Genomic DNA, 24,744 nt, shown 5'->3' with positions numbered 1-24,744 from the left:
ATGTGTGTGTATATGTGTGTGCAAAGGTTACGTTATAAAAAAATGATCCCTCCAGGAATAAATTTGGGTTTTATATGGATTTCTATGTTATTATGATGTAACTGTTTATTTCCACAACATCTGTTCACAACTGTTGGCTTGATTGTCTAATCCTTCTAATCTGGGGTGTTTTACATTTGGTTTCATGATCTACAATATATCTAAAACAAGCTTAGCCACATAATTAAAAAGTTGTAATGTGGCTGTATCATGCCCTACAAATAACATGCATTTTAATGGAGGTAAACACTTTTAATAAAAATAAAAAATAAAAATTATAGCTGATCCCCACCTTCACCCCTCAGGGTGAGGGGGATCCACTTACTATATCACTATACAAGAATTGAATTATTATTTTTGTATTTATATACAATTTCTGATAGTGATCAAAAAGCGCAATTTATTTTGTTTAAAGAAACAATTCTGTAATGAGATTGTATTGCTATGCTTCCACCACTAGAGGTAGTGATGCTCACAGGTTAGGTTAACATTGATATTTAGTAAAACGATTCAAAAGCAATTCAAGTTTCTTACACTGACTTGTCTTCCATATACTTCATTCTCTTTTTGGGGCTTTGCCAAATACCTTTCAGATGCAAGAAAGCAAAAAAAAAAAAAAGAATCTGTAAAGTGTAACACTTGACTTTTTTTAAATTTTCAAATCCTCTGTGTGGAATATAATTGTCTTATTGATAATTAAATATCCAGAGCTCATAAAAATTTTCGTTAGACTTACAATAGAGTAAGACAGTGATCACTGATCCTGATCACTGTTGTTCAACTGGGTTTTGATAGAGATTAAATTATTTTAATCCTCCAGTTTTTACATTCATAGACTTTGCAAATGTAAAGTACTGTAAATCAACTAACGTCATCAGTCTGGAAACCAGTCACACTTTATAATGACTAAAATGTAAATTATGTGAAATAAATTACCGTTGAAAAGTACAATAAACTCAATGAAGTCATGTATTGTTCACAACAGGTCTTACAACTACTGTGAGAAAGCTGAGTTAGGTGCTCAGGGCTCCTGTGGAGAATATGGTTACAAGAGGGAACAGTTTAATATTCTTGCTCTATATTCATTCCCTCATTGTGTATATCCAATACAGCAACTGTGTGAGGGATTTGAGGGTTAGAGAGGGGAGGGGTGGTATAAAATCTGCCTTGCTATAGACTGCTCCCATTTTTCCTTGCTTGTCAGTGGCTTTAATGTGTGGGGCAAAAGCCAGGATGAAGCTTGTCTTTGTAGCCACCTTTGTTTTGCTGGCTCTTTCATATCTGGACCAGGTGGACTCATCTGCCTATGACAAGATTGTGTCACATAGCCGCATCAGGGCAAAGAGTCATGGGTAAGGGAATATTTTATATAGGAAATTATCTCTGTAAAAAAAAAGAAATTATGTATTTTTTATTATTAAAATCAGCCGCAAACTGTCACTTTTTCACATTTGTTATAGTCGGTTATTTATCTTTATTGTCTTTATTAGTGTTACATATATGTTTTTTATTTTTAAAAGAAAAGCTAAAGTCTGCAAATCCAAAATTCATAATTCATAATTCAAAAAATTCTCAAACAAAGTATTTTACAAAAAAAATTATCACACTAAATCTCCAAACTGGCATAGTTACTCTTGGCTTTTCATCATTCTGCATTGTCTTTAGAGCAATTTGTCAAAAATGGCATACAATTGTCCCTCCTAATTGCATTGACTTTCAAATTAGTTGTTTCTGGATGAAAGCAATTGTCAGCACTGAATCCCAGTTCTATATGCTTTTTTCTTATTTCTTCTCTTTCTTTTTAATTGTGCTTTCTGCATTCTCGACAGGCCCAATGTGTGTGCTCTTCAGCAAGTAATCGGAACCAAAAAGAAGTATTTCAGCACATGCAGGAACTGGTACCAAAAAGCAATCTGTGGGAAAAAAGCGTAAGTGCTTAACAATGGGTGTCCCTCTGATCTATGTTCAAACTGTTGTTCTGTGTACTGGTGGTGTGTGTGTGTGTGTGTTTGTGTGTGTGTGTGTGTGTGTGTGTGTGTGTGTGTGTGTGTGTGTGTGTGTGTGTGTGTGTGTGTGTGTGTGTGTGTGTGTGTGTGTGTGGTGGAGTGTTTAAGATGAAAGTGTGGCGACAGTGGGTAATGCATAAACCTATAATAAACACAGGTGTTAATATAACTAATGTTTGTATGTAATGTTAATATACCTTTATTCATCCCACAGTGGGGAAATGTCTGTTAATTTCTGAAGTTAAATTAGTGAAGTGAGATTTCGGGACACTCCTATACCGTCTGTCAGACTTCCAGTTAAAAAATATGTATCTCTCTGAATGTATCTGTAATTTGTAACATGTACCCTTTCAGGAAAATAGCATTTTTGGTCTCATGAACCATTAAATTTAGAACTGAAATGGCCCTGTAATTAAAAGTACAGTAGAACATAGCAAACCAAACCAAATCAACCCATTTTCTATGATTTATCATTTATCATATTGTATTATTATTTATATTTAGTGAATAGTTGCTGCACTTTTTTAATACTTATTATGAGGGAATACATTGCATCTTATGTAGCAATTATGTTTAACAAAAATTTGAGTGCATAAGTAGGCTATGCAATTGCAGGCATTAAAATAATTCCCCTAGCAAATTTGGAAGTTCACGTGAGTATATTTTACTGAATTCATTTATGCAGTATATGTACCCAAATGTAACACCTATATGTAGGTTTTGTTGATGGAACAAAAACCAAAACATGAGATTTTTGCAGATTTGCCACTAACTGAATATGTATGTAGAGAAATTTGAGAATTTCTAGAATTTTTAAAAGTAATTAAAAGTAACTAAAACTGATTTAAAGGTAGCTGAAAATATATGTAGTCATTTGAACATTGTGTATGTGGTGGAAAAACATGCTGAATCAAAAACAGGTCAATCTCAATGTTTCCAGCACAAACATATACACATCCAGGTGGGAAATTTTATGAAATATACAATCAAAATACAGGCATATTTTTTGAGGTGAAAGGAAATAAGTTAACCCAGAGTAAACCCCTAAAGACATGAGAAGTATGCGGAACTACACCAAACTCAGGTTAAAACATTAAAATCTTGATGCAATGACCCACCACCACTCCATACCAATAAATAAAAGCTAAATCATGAAAAGTGGCTTATAAAAGTATGTAGCAACAGTTTTGGTATACCAAGGAATTTTGTTATGACAGTTAAATTAGGCCTCTTTTTAGATGATTACAGGGTGCCATGTTTATTGTTCTTGGCCAAGCAAGATCCACTGAGATCTTATCATCAGATGATGCCAACATGTTTCATGTGCTAAAACTGTGAACAGTGCTAACAAACAGTATGGCAAGCTTGTGCAAGGCCATTGTCTCTATTGCCTCAAATATTTCAAGTGGTAAATTTTCAGATTTGCTATAAAAAGTTTAGAAGTGTGTTGTTACTTTTCTTTTTATTTTAATCCTTCACTTTTTTCAGCTCTTGACTGAAGATTTATGAAGATGAACTGTAGTTTATTGACAGCCAACTTATTTCATGCTGGACCCTGTTTAATCATTGGGGGCCCCAGCCATGTACAAACTAACCACATCTTTATGCCATGTGTATTTTGGCACAAAGCACCTACATTTTTTTTTCCTTTATGGATTGTTAGTGTTAAACATACACATGTATAACTTTCATCTTCCTAAGTTGTGTTCTTCCCTTAGATGTTACATAAACACTAATTTGCAGTTTTTGATAATAGTGTTTTGGAGACCAAGTAGTATCAGCATGTGGATAATGAACTTCCTCTATAGCCCTTATCAGATGGTTAGACATTTACAATTTCACTTTTTCTCCAAAGGAGCTGGTCACTGGCACTATGCCAGACTGTATGCTTGTATCCTTAAAAAGATAGCTTTTGGGAGTTGAATTCTGAAGAAACTGGCAAGATAAAATTAATTAACATGCCATGCTCTGTCCATCATTATGCTCTCTGGTGCCTGCTGAACCCTGATGGTCTCTATCCTGGAAAAATAATTTAGATTTATCAGTTTACTGATATCCATGTAGGAAAAGGTTGTGCTTCTCACTGCCTCATACACAAGGTGCTTTCTCAAGAAACTTTGGAGGAAATCAGACTGACTGGGATTTCTGAGGTTCCACATTCCAGAAACATAAGTTAAAGAAAGAAAAAGAGACAAAAAAGAAGCAGATAGACATGTGTATTTGGGTGGCTTAGATGTTCACCTTGACACATCATGTGTGTGCCTCATTTATGCCTCTCACATCATCATTTACATGTCAGGCTAATCTGCCCTATGGCAGGACGAGGATATTAGGCATTAGCTGAGCTTGAGTAATAAGTGGACAGCTGTTAAAAATTATGAACAACCTAAAACATTGCCACTAGAGTTTACAAGAAAAGATATCTGATCCGTTCTTGCTTTAGCATTGATTTCTTTACTTTACTTCTTTTCTGTTATCATGTGTCTTTCATATTATGATTTACTGCTTGCTTTGAGTGGAGCACAACTAGGTTACTAGAGTAACCAAATTCTTGGAAAATGATCCAGTCTTAATTTTGCAAAGGCATTTGTTTGGCAAAACTCCCTGTCTGGGTTCATACAAATGACAACATATTTATGTAGTCTCCAGTATAGTCCATAAGCATGGACAAAGATTCTTTCTATTACACAATATGTTGCATTGTCTGTAAATGCCACTGCATGAAATGTGAAATTGCAAGGGTTTTTGGTAATTAAGGAAATGCACTAGAGATCGGAATGTTGGGGATACCAAGCTCAGCCCCCTGAGCAAAGACTCAAAATCCTTAAATGCATGGCTGTTTCACAGTGTATTCTGCCTGAAATCAAAGTGGTTTTATATAAAAAGATCTGTCAAATGAATAAATAAAAGGGACAAAATGCTTAGCTTTATATAACTCTAATATGCCTATGGGGAAAAAAAAAAACATGAAATGATCATTTACATTCACTCAAGTTAAATGCAGTTTACAAGGCTGTCAAAAGAGCCTAGGAAAATGTATGGTTGGATTAGTGTAGGGCCAAGCAGATAGTTCAGAAAGTTCAATATATTTATGTAGTATATTGTTTAGAAATTGTACAGTGGCAAGTTCTACCTTAGTAATTTAGGTCCTGCAGTATTTCCTGGAAAGACTTTTTTATTTCATGTCATTTTATGTCATTTATTTAATTATTTATTTGTGTAACCTATTCAGTTGAACTACTGTATACTTCACTGTCATGCTTTAATCATGAGTCGGAAACCAGAATACGAATAGGATGTTTATTAGCTTTGGGAAACAAACAGAAGCTAGGAAGCAGCATGTACCAGAAAATGGGTATATTCCAAAACACAGGTAGTCCAGGGATGATCGCCAGAATGAACCGTAGATTGGACGGTGAGTAAGTGCAAACAGGGGCCTTATAAAGGGAGGGTGTAGATTGAAGGTGATTAGTATGAAGGTGAGGCGCTGCGAGTGTGCTGAGTGCCGAAGGGGGGGGGGGGGGGTAGGGTAACCCATCATCAATATCTTCTAGTGGTTGCAATTTCTTGTTCATCCAAGTGACTCTAATCTTCTGATTCCCTTCACCAAAATGATTAATTCAGATTCACTATATTTTTATAAGAGTAATAACAAATTAATATATACATTAAATTAATTAAAAAAAAGAATAGTAATAATAACAATAAACCTTTACATACACATATGTATAAATTCAATGATAATAAAAAATATATATCTTTTTTTCACGTTAACTAATAACAAATTATGTTATGAACAAAACTTTGTGTATAGAGGATTATTTTATAAAAAAAATACACCAGCCCCTATGGCTGGACTTATTTTAGTGCTTATTTTTCAAATGCACTTTTTCGCTCTCTTTCTTTTCTTATTCATAAACTAGGATAAATAAATTTAAATGTTTTTTAAGAGACAAACTTTTACATCAGTGACAAAAAGGGTATAGCAGAGGATTGAAGATGAGGCCAAAATGTCTCTGAGGCCCTCTAGTGATTGCAGTACAATTTATACCCTTGTCTATTCTTATTAGTAATTGAAAGACAAGTAAAATATTTAGTAATTATTTTCGGAAATAGTATTCGGCAAGTTCATTAGGCCATGATATCTCACACAATATTTCCTTACAATAAATGCTTATTATAGGAGTTATTTGATAATAATTTTAAGGCTGTGGTTAATGAGTTAATCAATTCAAATCACTAATGAGGCCACTATTTTAAGAACTTTACAGTTACTAATACAAATTATGACTCACAGGGGCCATTACTTTGTCCACTAGTGTTTACTGTTAATGCAAAATCACATGTCTAATTCATAAGGTTTTTACGGCTTCTTTAATTATTGCTATGACAGTGACACTTTTTCTTCTCTTTTTTCTTTTGATTACCTTTCCATTGCCTTTCTAACATTATTTTTTACAGCAAGCACCATCTACATTCTATTCATGACTAAAAATCTTATTGTTGATGATAAACTGAAAATGTCCTATATTTTTACACTAATCATTATATCAATTTATTCTGATTTTACTGTAATTTCTAGACTTCCTCGTCTACCTTCATATGCAATGTCTCTATTTATTGAGTATTCTTATTCATCACTCTGTATTTAACTTAATTTCAATCAAATGCCTATATTTATTAACATACAGTGTATTTACATTGTTAATTTGGCAACAACTTGCTGCACCATTGAAATGGGTTTATAAATGTCTGATAGACTATAAGGCTAAAGCTTAGTGAGTGTCTTTGTGGTTTATTTTGCAGACTTGTTTTATATGAATGCTGTCCTGGTTATATGAAGCTGGATGGGATGAAAGGCTGCCCTGCAGGTTGGTATTACCTGATAAGGAAAAATTCCAGGCATTATTTAATTGCTGCCCCAACATACTTCTGTTTATGGATCACTGCTCCTTTTTATTTAAACTGGGAAGAATGCCATTTTCATAAAGTCTATTAGGATTTTTATTAAAATTATGGGTCATGATATGAAAGGAATCTTGGTCTAGGTTATTAAATGTAGTTATTCATTCATGTTTAGAAAGAAAAATGTAGAGATAAGTTGCCAAAACACTAAAAACAATGTAGCAAACACTATATTATTTGTCTTTTTTTTTTATAAACAGTACAATAACAAAAAAACAAACAAAAAAACCCCACTTTAAACAGATACATGTTTTATGTACATATTCTTAGATATCGTTTCTATGCATAATCTACTTCCAAAGACTTACTGGGGATGTCATTGTCTGTTAACTAGGTACACTTCATTTTCACAAGCTTTTAATAATCAATCTTCACTTTTGAAAGACATTTGCATTTACAAAAACATTTTAACAAAGGTGAAGCATTGGTAGGTCTAACCTCTATTTCTAGCTAACTCTGCATACTTGTACAATTTTTATATCCAAAAGTTTTCCAAGTCTTTCTGTTTCATTCACGTATAGAGACAGATGTGTAAACTAACGTTAATTTAATGTTCATACTATAATTGGAGTATTTACTGTAGCTGTTTACTGATTATATATACTTTAAGATTCCAGTGTGTGATAATAGTGGCTCACAAATATCATTAAGAACACATTAAAAAACAAAGTATGTTGAATTTATGTAGGTTTTTTGTGGTTTTACCAAATTCCACTGTGAGCAGTGATGACTATTTGCAGCAATCGGTGTATTATCATATAAAAACTCTGCCTAATAGAATTATTCATTATCAGTAGAGGGCTGCTCATTTCAAACCTAGGACCTTCAGTGGAGTTCTGCCTGAATCAATCTACATCTTAATAGCATCATTATTGTGTCACGTCTATAAAAACCAATATTTTACAGAATCAATAATTTACACAAACATAGTATAATAAAGTGCTGCATCACAAACAGGTATCTCATGCAGTAAGAATAAATGCTATTACTACAGCAAGAAACCCAATAAACCCAATTCAACTATTCTTCTTTCACACAGTGCCATCAATTTGAAATCTGTTTTTTTTATAGCAACAGCTTCAAGCAGGATGTATTCTAAATGACAGGCACCATACTTCTGATTCTGCAGTCCTCACATCAGATTCCTTCAATGCTTGCAGCATGTGATGTGAGGACTAAAATCTGATTGGATTAAAAACTCCAACATGAACAGACACTCATAGACGCACCTCGCCCAAGAGAAACGCTAAACAGAATCGAAAAGGATATACTATTGGGAATATTTTAATACATATTCATGGACAAAAATATAGTCAGTGATACTGCCAGCAGAGAAGACCCTGCAGCCACTGTTCATTATTGACAGATTTATTAGCTGAATGTTTAGAATGAAAATGCTAAAAATTATTCCAGTCTGGAAACACTGTAAACAGTCAAACAAATCAATTTTTATATTTAAAAAAAAAAATTTTTACTTGTAAAAATCTTTTTTATGGTATCAATACATACTGTTTCCTGTATGTTTTCTTGCATATTACATGAATAATCCAAAACACAAAACATAAAAAAAAAATGTTTTTAGCTGGTTACAGGAGTACTATAGACAGAAATGACATTATAAAACCCCTTAAAAATTGCTGTATGACAAACAAAAAATTGTTCTGTTAAATGAAATATTTTTTGTCCTACTTTTACCTTGTTCTCCAGCTCTCCCTATTGACACCGTTTATGGCACATTGGGTCTGCTGAAACTGGATATGACCCAGCAGTATACTGACCTGTCAAAGATCAAAGAGGAGATTAATGGAGCTGGTGTCTATACCATATTTGCGCCTAGCACTGATGCCTGGGAACAATTAGATGTTGTATGTATTAAAGCAGATGTGAAAATTTTTACTGTAATTGTGCCCCTCCCCTTTTTGTCCTCTTGTATGTATGATGTACAAAAGTAGTATCTAGTTCATTTGTACCCTTTATATTGTATTTTAGTATTAATATGAATAACAATTGATGTTATTTTTTTACCATGCAGACTGCTAGAAACGCACTTGTGAACAACGCACAGTCAGAGTTGTACAATGCTTTGCATTACCACATGGTCAAAAAACGTTTACTTACCAAAGACCTGAAGAATGATCTAATTCTGGAGTCAATGTACAACAAACAAGGACTGCACATCAACCACTATTCCAATGGAGTACGTATGAAAAAAAAAAAAAAAAAACACAAAAGTTTTTGTGTTTTTGAGAGGTTGGAGACTGTTCTTTTTTTTGTAAATGATAATTATGAAAATGAATGTGCCTTTTGAACATGTTATGAATTTGTTATATATTTAAGAGAGAGAGAGAGAGAGAGAGAGAGAGAGAGAGAGAGAGAGAGAGAGAGAGAGAGAGAGAGAGAGAGAGAGAGAGAGAAAGAGAGTCTGTGATATGTACACTAATTATTGAATTATACATTGTAAAAGTTTATACAATGCATCAATCTATATCTTTGTTTTTATATCTTATTTGCCTGATTGTTGTTCTGCATTCTGCAGGTTGTGACAGTCAACTGTGCTAGGATCATTCATGCAAACCAGGTGGCCACAAATGGAGTTGTACATGTAATTGATGGTGTCATCAGTGCAGTGGGAAACAGCATCGGGGATGTCATCCAAAGCAATGAGGAGCTAAGATTGTTCAATGTAAGGCACTGCACATCAATAAACATCTGCATATTTTTTTATCCATCTTTAGCTTTCATTCAATTTTGAAGTTATTGAATAAAAATGCACCTCTATTATAGAATTGCAAAATATATATTTAAAAAAAAATTTTAGTTATAAAAAATGACAAAAAAAAAAAAAAAAAACATAAATCTTTAAATATCTTACTGAATACATTTTAAAACATGCTTGAAAAGACAAATGTGATTTTAAGAAAAGTTTTAAACCTGTGTTTAAAAAAGGTCAAATTTATTATTAATAGTTCTAATTAGTGCATAGTGACAATTCTATGTTGTGTTGTCTGTGCAGGAAGCTGTAAATGCAGAATCCAGCTTATTAGGAAAACTTGGTAAACCTGGACACTATACTCTATTTGCTCCAACTAATAAGGCTTTTGAGCAGTTGGACAGTGCCGTCCTTGAACGGATCCTAGGTGACACGACTGTACTTCAAGGTGAGAGCTCGGCATACTGGCAAATACAGCCATTAACACCTGGGAATTACAGTATCATTAATAACTGCACTTTAAGAGTTCTCGCTAGTACTGAATCAGGGTTTCTTACACAGCAGTGTGGATTTTAGACACTCCATCACTGTTAAAGTATGTACAGCAAATAAAGGCGTTTTAGGGTAAACAGTCTTTTGCTCTTATTCCTTGACAGACTCTGAAGGTTTATGTCTTCTCTTTCAAATGACATGAATGTAGACCACTAAAAGCCATGTTAGATTTTCAGACAGTGGACAAACAGCAAATCTAACCGCAGTCTCTGGGTTATCCAAAGTCAAGACATTCTGATCTCATTCTCTGTTCCTGGCAGGAAATGCTTGAACAGTGCAGTAGCTTGATAAACTCCAACTTTTTCTTGTCAACTGCTTATCCAAAAATTTTTCACATTCTAACATATTGATTTTATCAATAATTGACATTTAAAAAAAAAAAAAAAAAAAAAAACAACTGCGAGAAAATAAGACTCCAGGGGTCTAGGATTGGTTCTGAAAATAAATGATAAATAATTTTGAAAGTTTTATTGAGAAACTGACAAGAATGACAAGATTGATTTATAGATCGATTCATATATTTGTGTAGACATGATTTAGAAATGTCTCTGAAATATTTCTGTTTGGAATTATCCACAAGTTTTTCCATGTCCTCCACTTTTAAGCAGAAGTTATAGTGAAATAGGTTTGATAAAATGTGTTAGTGCATTCAGGTTAACAACTTTATATTGTTTTAAAAAGTTCATATAGAGTCTTCACAGTGTTTACATTTTTAAGAATGTTAAACTATAACAAGAAGTTCAGTTAAAGAAACAGGAATTGGTGTTAAAAGAATTGATATAGAAGAAAGCTTCATTATTTTGGAGCTATAGCCTTCAGGCCCATCGAGCTAGATGTTTAGTCATCAAGAAAGATGAGAGTTGTGCACAATAGCCGCTTGGAAAAGAATGAAATACAGTGCTAAATCTTCTTCAGATGTAACCAGTCTGGGTAAAATGTCAAGTTTTTTTTTTAAAGGAAGGCATGAAATGGGCTCATACAGTAATGCAGGTAGGCGAAAATACAGAAATACAAGCATAAAGGGATATCGGATAGGACTTTCATCCTACACTCACTTTCTCACTCATACACACTTACACATACATATACACACATGCATACACACACACACACACACACACACACACACACACACACACACACACACACACACACACACACACACTAACGCAGAGTGCATAAACAGACAGTGAGAATTAGCAGAACAGGCTGAGTTCCTGGGAATGTGATAATGTCCATACAGTAGTTCCTGGCAATGTCCAGCCATCGGCAGTACAGGAAGGACAGAGTGGGTGTTCACAGGATTATGTTAGTCTTTGTGCACTTTACAGAGCTTCCTGTGAAATTATCTACCATGTCGATGACATATAATCCCATGACATTTTAAATAAAATAATGAGACCATTTCCATGCATTTTTCTCGGTTTACAACATATATTTGCTATATGGATGCCAGCAGGATTTTGACATTTAGAGTGTTTAGAGATAAGGTCATCTGATGGGGATATTATGAAAAAGTGTCTTTATGTGACTAGAATGTTTTTTCTTTTGAGTTTTATTTGGAATTTTACTAACAAGGGTTCATTGGACACTGGCGCATTCATATTCTTTTCCAGTCAATTGTATTCCCTGGTGCCAAAAAAATAAAAAATAAACTGATATATTTTCCCCAAAAGAAAAACTTTTGGGAATAATTAATAGCCAGGGCATTTTTTGTTTATTTGAAGTATAAAACATCTTTCAGTTTCTGAAAATATTCTTTATATTTTTTTCAGCCTTTCTAAATTATCACCTTCTGAGCTCAGTCCAGTGCTCTGAAGCCATTATGACTGGCACTGCATATGAGACACTGGAGGGCAGTGTAGTTGAGATTGGCTGTGATGGTGACAGCCTCACTATAAATGGCATTAAAATGGTACTGAAGAAGGACATCATCACCAGCAATGGAGTAATTCACCTCATTGACCAAGTGCTCATTCCTGACTCTGGTTAGTGTTTAATTTACTTAATCTGCTTTTGTATATCTGTAAATCAAACCAAGGAAGTGATCTGAAAGTTGTTTTTTAAGTTATTTATCAATTCTAGAGGTAAAAATTATAAAAAAAAAAACTCAAATAAAATACATATTTTTTAACTAAACCCAAGTGTCTTCAAAGCCCAATCGGTTGGCTGTTCCAATACTTTTGAAGGAAAGTATAGATACCTTTTTGTCTTGTGACAGCACTTTAAGGCACATCAATTTGTCTCTGTACAATAATATATTTTAATTTGCACAAACATTATTAAAAGAAATACTGACTATTAATCAATGATCTTTATTTCTCTCTATTTCTCTCTATTTCTCTCTCTCTCTATTTATCTGATATTCTGTCCAACTAAAGCTAAGCAGGTGATAGAACTGGTAGGTGATTCCCAGAGAATGTTTGGTGACATGGTGTCTGAGATGGGCCTGTCTGCAGCCATGAGGCCCAAGACTGAGTACACACTCCTCGCCCCTGTCAACAGTGTCTTCACCAGTGCGTTTACAACATGTTTTTGGTTTTTTGGGGGGAATCTGAAAATCAGGCAGGTTTAAAAGTCCACTACAAATAGGAGCTGAAAAGACAATATGTATATATAAATATATGTATTATTTTAAGATTGCATTGAAAACATCTATAGGTAATATTAGGACAGTTGTATTAGTTGATTTGCGAAATGAATGAATATATTTTTAATTCTTTGCACATATAATGTGTGTTTTGTAAGGTTGCTGTGATGTTTATTCTATTTATATTATAAACTTTTTATTCTTTTTATAAACATAACAGCAAGTAAATATCTCATGGAAATTAAACCCTTTGGATTAGGTTTTAATACAAAGAGTGGTGACAAATTAAAGAAAACAGCAGTGATTCTGTTATGTTGTTTACTTGCGATGGCACTTCTGTTTTTTTTTTCAACTTTCTGTTTTAGTTCATTATTACTTTGATAATTTAAATGAGAAATACAATTTGTCAGAATAAATTCTATTAGAACTTTACAATAATAGTAGTGTCCTCAGACCTCTGGACTCGACTTAGTTATAACTTTATAACTAATACTGAGTGCTTATACTAGTGACTACAGTGTTCTGGTGATCTGTATTTGTTTTAGAGGAAATAATGGCTTTGGATCAGAATTTACTGAGAATCATCCTTGAAAATCACATCCTGAAGCTCAGGGTAACCCTGAATGAACTTTACAATGGTCAGCTGCTGGAGACCCTCGGAGGGAGGCTGCTTAGAGTCTTTGTTTACCGCACGGTTAGTGTCATTAAGGGAATAAATGATAACGTGAAATACAAAAGAAGTAGGTAGCATCTGTACAACTTTATTTAGAGCGAAGGAATGCCGGATTGCATGGGCAAATTACCGAATTCTTTTAATTTCATATTTGAAGTGTTTAATTTGACTGTATGTACTCCCCCATAAATTCATCTTCCTTCTTTTTCTTATTTCCCCAACACTGCTGAAATTGATGTATTATGGCTGCCAGCATCTTGTCAGCTGTTAACTTCAGCTGTCACTTCATTAGCTATGCCCAGAGCATCGGTGAATGATGCTTTGCTTTTGTCTGTGATAGGCTGTGTGTATTGAGAATGCCTGCATGATTCGAGGCAGTAAAGAGGGAAGCAACGGTGCTCTTCATCTAATGCGCTCATTAATCCGATTGCCAGAGCAGACCATGCTGGAGCTGCTGCAGGCCGATGGTCGTTTCACGTGAGTTTACACTAATCACCTTTATTTCTAGGTATTTCTAAGTATCAGTAAAATATAATTACTAAAAAAGTGATATGAGGTGTGTGATGAATGAGAAATTGCAAAAAATAAAAAAATACGTTGGCTGTTTCAATGGCAGAGTTAAATCTATGGTTCTGTATTGACAAAAAAATGTCGAATAATGGAAAATCTATTTAATTTATGCAGAATACATTTGATCGAGATATTTCTTTTTTTTTTATATAAAAAAAAAAAAAAACATGTCTAGATCACACTGCAACCAAACCTGAAATTGTTATGCATGCTTTTTGAAGGTATAAAATAAGATCACTTATAAGATACCAGACAGCATAATATTAGGTCTATCTGTACCCTGGCCAGTGTAAAAGTAGTTTTTTCAAAATTACTAAATTAATTTCTGAAGAATAAGGTGTGCTAACACAGGGACAAGGTTTATAGAAAATAAATTTTGCCAACAAAAGGTCCCCTGGTGGTCTAGTGGTTAAGATGCAGCGCTCCCACCGCTGCGACCCGGGTTCGATTCCCGGTCAGGGAACCATCCCCAGCCACTCTTAGTGCCGGTCCCAAGCCCGGATAAATTGGGGAGGGTTGCGTTAGGAAGGGCATCCAGCGTAAAACATGTGCCAAATCAAACGTGCGGAGGATCCGCTGTGGCGACCCCTAACGGGAGAAGCCGAAAAGAAAGTTTAATTTTGCCAACAAATATTTTTACTATATTGATAGCAGGTCATACTCCCAAACACAACTAAGTGTACCAGCCCTTTAATCTTTAGTAAACTTTTCCTAGACAAGGTTTAATATATGATAAAAGTCAAATGTCTTTTAATACTATTCACAATGGCACAAGTTTAAGTCTACACAACTATTATATTACATTCTATGCAGGACACAAAGCAAATAGGAAGCCATATGAAATCTGTCATAACTAAATGGGTGAATGAATGTAAGACGAAGCTACATAGCAATAAGACTGATTTTTACCCATTTTTTTTTTTTCAATTGTTGTTCATTTACAATTCAGACAGTTCAGTTTACAAAACCAGAGTAGCTAGCTTACCAAAGAGATTTTTGTGCACTATTCTTGCCTTTTCTATGTGTCCCAATTTTAGTGTCTAATGGAAAAATGCCATTACAGTTGATCCTATAATTTCTTTGTATTTACATCGTTATTATAGATACTTAATACAGTATAGAACCATACTGGATCCATCTAATAGCTAATTGGTTAAATAGTTTTTGTCTTATGTTGAAACTTTCTCCAAAGGTCTCACAGTAATAAAAAAACAATCTGATGAAAATATTTGCCTGCAATATTATAGAATATTCCTGAAGTTGATGGAGAAAGCAGAACTGACTGAGATGCTAAAGCAAGAGGGATCATACACAATTTTTGCTCCAACTGACGAAGCCTTCAAGGACATGTCAAATGACGACATGGATCTTCTCACTAGTAAATCTGCTACTTCTTCCAAAAGAGATGTTAAAATTGTTGGAGTATCCATCACACGAAAGCTATATTTCCGTTTTGACCTTTTTCTCTCTTTAGGTGATCTGAACATTTTAAGGACAATCCTGCTGTACCATTTTAGCAATGGCATCTACATTAATGGAGGACTGGAAGGTGGAGTGACCAACCTGCTCAAGACCATTCAGGGAAACAACCTTCAAGTGCTATCTGTACGTGGATTCATTTATCGGTTTGCTTCAAAAAACACATCCACATCTAATACACAAGTCACTGAGTTATATTATACAAACCACTGACTGGACATCAGACTGGTCAGCAGACTGCAATATTTTTATTTAGGATTTTTATAAAGATTAAGTTATTTTACATTGAAAAAGTATTTAAAAAATTAATATTAACTTTCAGAAGAATTTATGAATAACATATTGAAAATATTTATTTGATCTTTTTAATGATATATATATATTTTTTTATTAAATTATTATTTAAAAAAATATATTTTTATACTGTCATTTTGCGATCCTTGAACATGGTTAACAGCTAAAAAAGTTAGCTTATCTTACTTTAGACCACATGTTAAACATAAGCTGTTGTTTAAAGCAGAAAGTCAAAAAGTCAAACATCAGTGCCAGTGTTTTATTAAAAACATCCAGGACATACAAATTGAATACGCTAGGCAATAATAAAAATGAACAGGCAAAAGTTCAGGCAACTGACAAACAAAAAAGATTGGGCAAGCAGGTAAACATTAAAAAAACATTAGAGGTCAAGTATGAATTGGGCAGTAATTGAGGGCTTATTAATATGGAATAATGCTGCAGAAAATCGTTGTGATTGTGTGTGAATGTGCAGATGTGTGTGTGTGTGTGTGTGTGTGTGTGTGTGTGTGTGTGTGTGTGTGTGTGTGTGTGTGTGTGTGTGGGTGTGTGTGTCACGCTCAGATCAAGAGTAATAGACCAGAATACAGTCAGTTTGTTTTATTTGCCATTCTACACAGACAGACAGACTTATAAAGGAGAGCATAGATTGGAAACAGGTGAAGGTGATTAGTATGAAGGCGAGGCGGTGTGAGTGTGCTGAGTGCAGGGGGAGGTGTCAAAATAAGTATTGCACAAACGTTTGGCGTTCAAGCTATCTTAAATGCCAGAAAGAAGTAATAGTAATTCCAAAAAGTCTGAAATTCATTAAAGATTGTTTACATTTCAAATGCAAAAAAGAAGATAAAGTTCATTGAGAATTACATTTGGAACACTATTTTAAAAAACTCTGATCCTGATTTACAATTCAAGCAAACTCATAATACTGTTGGACGTTTTTTGAAAGAGGGAATGTTAGTTTAATTCCCACTTATATTTTCCTGTACACTTCAGATAAAGTATTCCGCTGTCTTTTATTTACAATACGGAAATTCCAAAGAGAATAATAAGCCATTGTTACTAGTTTTGGCACCGATCCTAAATCATTAAAACAAAGTAAGTGGCTCTGAGTGATAGTATCATGAACTTCTAATTACTGAGATGTTTAGCCCTAATCATATTAGAACAGGACCATCAGCTATACACACATTATTATCCAATAACTTATTTAATTATAAAAGAGTTTTAATCATTAGCTAACTACAGTACACATAATCTATCCTGTTAATGTTTATCCTTAGAAAAATATAATTTAATCACCATATTAACATATTAACTGCCTATGACCTAGATTCCTATCAGTGTGATGAAGAAGACTGCAAGATCAAAACTTCCTTCTTTAAAATAGTCAGCTAACTTTAAACAATCAGCTAAACTGTTGGAAACATCTTTTTTGATTTGGAGAACACAAAATTTGCTATTGTTTTAACTATGGGGGACCATATTTTCTACCTCAAAGCTTGTTTCTGCATGTGTGTGTGTGTGTGTGTGTGTGTGTGTGTGTGTGTGTGTGTGTGTGTGTGTGTGTGTGTGTGTGTGTGTGTTCATGTTTTTCTACAGTGATAAATATCTGCCTTCCTGGAGATAAGCTATCATCACTAAAACACCCATTATGCGTCATCTTCCATTCTCCCATTCAAAAATCTATTTAAAAGAACAATGGCAGCTATTTTTCATTTCTCCTAAATTCCATAACAGTAGCTAAGCGCCCAGTATCTCACACCTGAGTACTTTATGTATATATATATATATATATATATATATATATATATATATATATATATATATATATATATATATATATATATATATATATATATATATACTCAGTAGCCTGTTACTGTTTAGATACAAGCCGTTGTAACACGTTGAGTCTGGGTGAAGTGAGAGCTCGCTAACTCCAGTTGCAACAGAAATCATATAAGCACAGACAGGTTTCCAAAACTCGTGCTTTTTTATTTTTCTTGGCAACAGCTTTAAGGGTTAGTCAAAGAAACTTAGAAATCAGCATCAGAAAATAATATGGACATATTCCTCGTCTTGAACACACGCAGTAATACTGGAAAAATGCTGTGCCAGGCTATTCCCAAAATACCGCTCTGCCCCTAAAGGAGGTGCAACATATTTCACCCATTACACCGTGTGTAACGTGTCTTTCGTTAAAGCCTGTGTAAAGTACATTAGTGTAGACATCTGCGGCTTATAGACAGGTGCGGCTTATTTATGTTCAAAATAAAAATATTTGTAAAATTCAGTGGGTGCGGCTTATATATGGGTGCGCTTTATAGTCCGGAAATTACGGTATATTAAATGTAATGAATACCTTCCTATTTTTCAGTTCAATAACTCTATTAATGTGAACTCACTAAATGTAAAAGATAACGATCTCATGGCCTCCAATGGAGTAGTTCACGTGGTGAAGAACTTGCTCTATCCTGCAGGTGAGTAAATACTCATTTATAATTACATATACAGCAGTTTGCAGGTGCTCTTGCCTAAAAAAAAAAAGCATGCCCCAAAGCTAGTACAAATAATTCTGGGGATACAAATACTATCACAGTAAACCCTGTTACTTTAGAGTGCAATTGGTTTTTACTAACAAAACACACACACACACACACACACACACACACACACACACACACACACACACACACACACACAGAAGTCTAGGTATTTTTCCTTTACTTTATTCTGTATTTTATACTAAGTCTTTCACTCTCAGTTCAACACCTGGTTGCAAAAGTAGAGTCTTGATAAATGGTGTCCTTGTATGTCAGAGAAAAACATGCATTAAGACGAGACACTTCAAAAGAAGGAATGGAAACAGAAGGTTAATTATTCAGTTGTGGATCTATGATTGAGTAGATTCTAGTAGAGTAATAGAGGAGTATTTCCATTTTTGCTCACTTCCTTGTACCAACTCCAAGTTTGACCCTGCAGCCCAAGCTCAAATGAGCTTCCTATTATGTAACAAATTCAGTTGTCTGGATATTCTTGACAGCCCAAACAGCCCAAACCATAATCATAACAAAAATTAAGCATCCTTTAATAGACGAAGGCATATCTTTAACTGCGTTCAGTATACATGTCTAGTCATTTCTTTTTTATTATTCAGCAAGCTATCCAAAGTACACAAACATCTGAAGAAAGACCCACTAGCTGGCAGCCACTTTACACAGATTTTGAGAGTATTTGTTAGACACAGGCATAAACACATTCTCACCTGCAATCACAGATAAGATTAATTGGCAAATTACTACTTTAATTTTTTTATTTTTTGTTTTGGAATCTCACTAAAACCAAGCCTCCCCTTTATGTACACTATTTCATTTTTATTTATTAACATAATACAACAGACTGGAATGCATATCCTGCAAAGAATCTGTCCAGCAAACTGTTCCATACATGTGTTCTCTGTATTTTGTAGCGTAAAACAATGGTTGGCAGGAATTGGATTTTTGTAAATGTACAAGCTGTCTACTGCCAAGTACAGTATGTTTGCCAATTACTGTCATGTATTTTGCAACCCCACTTCTAACTGCTGCCAAATGTAAGAATGAAATTAACTGAACTGAGAAACAGTGTCTTTAAATTGGCAGATCTACCAGTAGGCCGTGAAGATATACTTGTTTTGCTGAGGAAGCTCATCAAATATATACAGATAAAGGTACAATAATACAGCTACCAAATCTAATACAGTAGAATCCTCTATGCTGATATGATGTGTTACAGTACATAATCTCTTTGCCCTTAATTGCTCCACATTTTAACCATATACTTATTTTTCTTGTCTCTCTGTTAATCTTTTAGTTTGTTCATGGATTCACCTACAGGGAGATTCCAATCTCCTTCATTAGTGAGTTCTTTCTTATGTCAGGATAACGACATGACTGATCTAGTGGAGAATAATTAAGAAACTCTGCATATATCACTTTACATTATACTTTACACTAATATAGTTGAAGTATATTTTCATCACCTAATAGTTCTAGAACAAATCAGGCTCCACTTAAGGCTAATCTAAGATTAATGCTTTTAAATGATTATAATTCACAAGTTTATAATTTGATGTATATTAACTTATTTCTTCTTTTTTGCAGAGAGATTTATCACCCCTCAAATTATTGAAACAGGTAATCTGAAAAATCTGTTTACCACTACATATGTCCAACCATTTTTACATAGTTCCAAATTCACAAACAAATACTAAAACAAATAGGAAGTAAATGCTTCATCTTCAGTTTGGTTTAAATTTCCATATAGAGTTACAAATAAAATATTATGCATTTGTTTATTTATTAACTGTAGTACTGTGATGGTGATAATGATTAATAAAACACAAAGACCCTGTAACTCAACACAGTGTGTGGTGCTGGACTGGAAAAAGCCATTTTCTTTGGCACGTGCTCAGGAAACCACTAAGTAAATCAAACCTCTTTAGGGTATTGTGAAGTAATAAGGACAGGAGAGGACTTGCTCCTCTGAATGCAGCACTAATCTTGCTTCTTGAGGACTAGTCATTAACTCTTGAAAGCAGCATGTCTCAAATCAGCAATTAAAACCATATTAAAGAGATTTTGGCAAAACTGATTTGATCGGAAACCGGTCTCTGGACAAGAAAAGCAACTTTAGTCAAAAAAGTAAACTCTGATGCTAAGCCAGAAAAAAAGGGGATTCAGGAACATAATTGAATTTTCTTATGAAGGTTATTATTTAATTTTTAACATTATATTACAATGAAAAAAACCAGATAAAAATTGTAAAAGGGTTACTCTATTATTATAAATAATGCACTGTATGTAATTTTTAAATATAAGGAAAGACTCCTGCAACTATCCAGACATTATTTAACTCTACATGGGGCAATTCCCCATTGAAATTGCTCCACAATGCTGAGAGAAACACTGGTTCTACTCCAATACAAGCAGTATTAGTAAACTGAAACACACAAGGCCACAGTGTGTTTTAGCTTTGCTCTTGCTCTACTGCCCAGTAGTGGTGAGTATGATTGATTGTAAAGATCACTGAAAAAAATTACAGTCAAACAGTCATGTAACATAATGCAGTGAGGTGCAATGGTTGATTGGAAATGTATTTCATATCAGAAATGCTTTTGATTTTACATAATTTTTAGATAACTAGAAAAATATATCACGTTTTTTTTAAATGTACACCTACATTTATGTAGGTACTTTTTAAGTACAAGCACGTATATTTCAGAAGTATAAGATTGGGAAAGCTAGCATGAGTTAACACCTGCTGTTAAGGATCCTTATTGCCTGAGGTAAGAGGATATCATAGAGCTAATAGTTTTGCACTGCAATGGATTGAGTTGTGCAGAGGGAAGAACAGGTAACAGGCTTGGTGAAAGAAAGAAGTCAGATTATAAAAATAATTAACTAATAATAATAATATATTAACTCACCCTACACCTGAATAAGTAGATCTATTGCAGAACTTGAGAAAGTTCCATATAAAAATGTTGATGCATGTGGTTTGGGCGTTTGGAAGATTATGTGTCTTTAGATAGTCAAAGCATACTGATGCACCCAGTCAGGTAACTCTTTTGTGTGTCATACAAGTTGTGAGACCAGATCTAAAATAATCTTTTTAAATCTTTGGCTTCTTGTTCTAGGCCCTAAATGGGAGGTTATAGAAACTAAGCCCTTTATTAACACAGTCAGTCAAGTAATTGAAACTGGCCCAAAAGTGGAAACGGTGGTTGTGGAGGGAGATCATGTGATCACTGAATTTAAGCTGACCAAGAAGATTGAGTCCAAACCAGTGGTGAAGGAAATGGTAATTGAGACAGAACCACAAATCACCACAGTTACCAGGATTATTGGAAGTAAGTTTTCTAAATATGACTGCTTTATCATAACCAACTTGTTTTTTAGGAACATACAATATAAAAAGGTTACATATTTACCCATGGTTCCATGACTGCCAGAATGTTTTTTCTTGCTGAGTCTTGTCTGGTAGCCTATAAAAAGACCCTCTTAGCAATTAACTATGCTTAGCATGGTTTAGCAATAGAAAGTATTTTAATATAAATCTTTTTATTTTCTTGTCCTTGGCGGTCTGGAATCTAAGTAGTAGAACTTCAGTTTTATATACTGTTGGTTTATGTTTTATTATTATTTGACTTTATTAATATAACTTTTTGTTTCAGCTGGTAGGGATCCTAATGCTGAAAGTGAGATTAAGAAGATTCTTAGTGAAGGTTTGTAACCCTACAATATCAGAAATCTTGATTTGAAATGAGATGTGTCACCCAAACAAAAAAGGCAAATACAATATAAAGGTCTTTTGCAGCTTGTTACTTTCATCAGTTTACAATATTTTTAAATGACTCATGTAAAACAAATTTTAACTTGGTGTATATTACAGATCTGACCGAGATAAAGAAGGTTCTGGAAAGTGAGCTTCATATGCAACAGGAGAAAGTCAAAAAGATGATTGAGAGAGGTTAGAAAATGAAAGTTTGTCCATTTAATAAATCAGATTCACAATCTTTTAATTGTTCATAAATGTATGATTGTACAGTGTTTGGCCAATAATAGAACAAGGTAAAAAATATTAAATGATTAGAACTAAATTTAACCTCAAATATAAAATGCAGCATTGTCACAATGCATTAAATATTGACACACTCATGTTATTTTTGTGGTTCACAGTCAGTAATAAAAAAAAAAATTATGTATGTTGTTCTCTTTCGTTTGTGAGGTGGTGGAGAAATCACCACTGTTACCAAAGTGATTAGGCCAGAGCCTGTTATTATTGAAGGTAAGGACATATGATTTCTAAAATTTACATAAATAAATTAAATCAACATTATTGTAAGTAGTTCTTGGCATTTCTGATGGGTTTAGAGATATTTCAATCCTATTTTATTCCATGCCACAGGACCGGATTTTTCAAGGATTTTATCCTATAAGGATAACCCAGAGCTCATGAAGGAGGAAACGGAGAGAATCGCCAAAATTATAAAAAGTTAGAGGTTTTAGTTTGTAATTTAAGATGGTTAGCATTAAAACTGTAGGCAACTATGTTTTTTAGGAATCTGTAAGTTTAATCTTATTTTCTTTTCAGAGGGTAGCTCTAAAAAAAGAGCAGCTATCCGGAGACCACCAGGTAAGAAAATTATCTCTATCTCTTCCTCTTGTTATGTTGCAATCTTCTACTACATTTGTCCAAAAGTATTTTTTTTTCTTATTATTAATCTACACTCAGTACCCCATAATGACAAAGTGAAAACAGAATTCTAGAAATGTCTGTAATTTTTTTCTTTATTAAAAAATACTGAAACAATTACAGTCTTGAATCTTTTTGGCAAGATGAAACAAGCTTTGCACATCTGTATTGGGTGGTTTTCAAATCCTCTCAAGCAGGGTCAGGTTAAATTGAGACCATCGGTGGACAGCCACTTTCAGATCAGTCCAGAGATGTTCAAAAGTGTTCAAGTCAGGGTTCAGGCTGGGCCAGTTAAGGACATTTAAAGAGTCGTCCATAAGCCACTCCTGTGTTGACTGAGTGCTTAGGGTTGTTGTCCTGTAGGAAGGTGAACCTTCGGCTCAGACTGAGGTCCTGGGCATTGTGGAACAGGTTTTTATTGAGGATATCTCTGCACTTTGCTTTCAGCTTTCTCTCCACCAGTTGCCCATTCCTTGATGCAGAACACCCTCATAGCATGACCATAATGGTTCAATTTCTGGATGGTTTTGTGCAGGTGATGTGTGGTGTCAAAGTTTTTCCATAACTTTTACAACTGAGGCCAAAAAGTTTAATCTTGTTCCACATCTCCAAGCAGGCTTCCATCGGTTTTGCACTGAGGAGAGGCTTCCCTCTAGCCACTCTGGCAATAAGCCCCACCTGGTTCTTGGTCACTCTTTTACTAAGGCCCTTCTGCCATGATTGGTCAGTGTGGCAGCCAGCTCTTAGAAGAGTACTTGTTGTGCCACACTTCTTTTATTTAAAAATTATGTACTTTTGGAAATCTTCAGGGCAGCAGCAGATTTATATATCCAGATTTGATATCCATTGACAGCTGTAAAGCCTTCTAGAGTGGGGTGTGCCTTTCTAAATCAAGTCCAATCAATAAATATTTTCACAGTTGGACTTTAATCAAGATGTCATCTTAGCAATGAACAAGAGAATCAGGAGGCACCTGGAAAACATTTTCAAGTGTTGTTGCAACGGGTCTATATACTTATGTACTGTACATGTGATATTTCAGGTTTTTTAATTTTTCAAAAGATTACATACATTTCTAAAATTCTGTTTCCACTTTATCATTATAGGATACGGAGTGTAAAGTAATGAGAAAAGTATCAATCTGAATGATTTTAGTCAGGCTGCAGCATAACAAAATTGACAAGGAGTTAAAGGGGTCTGAATACTTTCTTTATGCACTGTATAATTAATCAATTACAAACTTATGTTTAAAGGTAATTAACATACATTTGACCTCAGTGAAATAATTCTGAAGTTCCCAAATAAAGATCAGCTTGATTTTTCTAATTTTTCATGGCTTCATCTGAATGCTAATTCCATGGTCAACAAAGTCTGTACAAGATATCACTGCATGTTAAATAATGACATATAGTGTTTACTAATTATATATTTACATTTTGCTGAGCAGCAGGAATGAAGAAAGCAGTAAGACCTCCAAGACGTCCCTCCAAACCCAATCAGTGAGCATGAAAGGACACCAGATGATCTACTTATTCCAACCAGCTACATTTAGGCCACTGATACATTTATATTTCATTTGTTTAGTTAAAGTAACTTTCAACTGAGGCAAGAATAAAAGGCAAGCACAGAG

The 24,744-nt window shown here is 34.1% G+C and overlaps 1 protein-coding gene across 1 annotated transcript; it reads left to right on the top strand.

Annotated features, from left to right (window-relative positions):
- The first annotated feature begins 1,212 nt into the window (after positions 1–1,212).
- On the top strand, positions 1,213–24,744 carry postna (periostin, osteoblast specific factor a). Its single transcript, XM_083568951.1, has 24 exons — positions 1,213–1,391; positions 1,869–1,967; positions 6,852–6,916; positions 8,718–8,875; positions 9,043–9,207; positions 9,547–9,693; positions 10,024–10,168; positions 12,048–12,260; positions 12,654–12,788; positions 13,408–13,556; positions 13,876–14,012; positions 15,353–15,483; positions 15,580–15,710; positions 18,256–18,358; positions 19,520–19,587; positions 19,731–19,776; positions 20,021–20,053; positions 21,556–21,768; positions 22,093–22,143; positions 22,311–22,388; positions 22,647–22,706; positions 22,827–22,913; positions 23,013–23,054; positions 24,562–24,744. The coding sequence occupies exons 1-24, from the start codon at positions 1,252–1,254 to the stop codon at positions 24,615–24,617; spliced, it is 2,652 nt and encodes an 883-aa protein (XP_083425077.1). The 5' UTR covers positions 1,213–1,251; the 3' UTR covers positions 24,618–24,744.

The sequence above is a fragment of the Silurus aristotelis genome (genome assembly GCF_946808225.1).
Source record: "Silurus aristotelis genome assembly, chromosome: 18".
NCBI classification, from domain to species: Eukaryota; Metazoa; Chordata; class Actinopteri; order Siluriformes; family Siluridae; genus Silurus; species Silurus aristotelis.
This window is presented reverse-complemented; position numbering and strand designations above follow the sequence as displayed.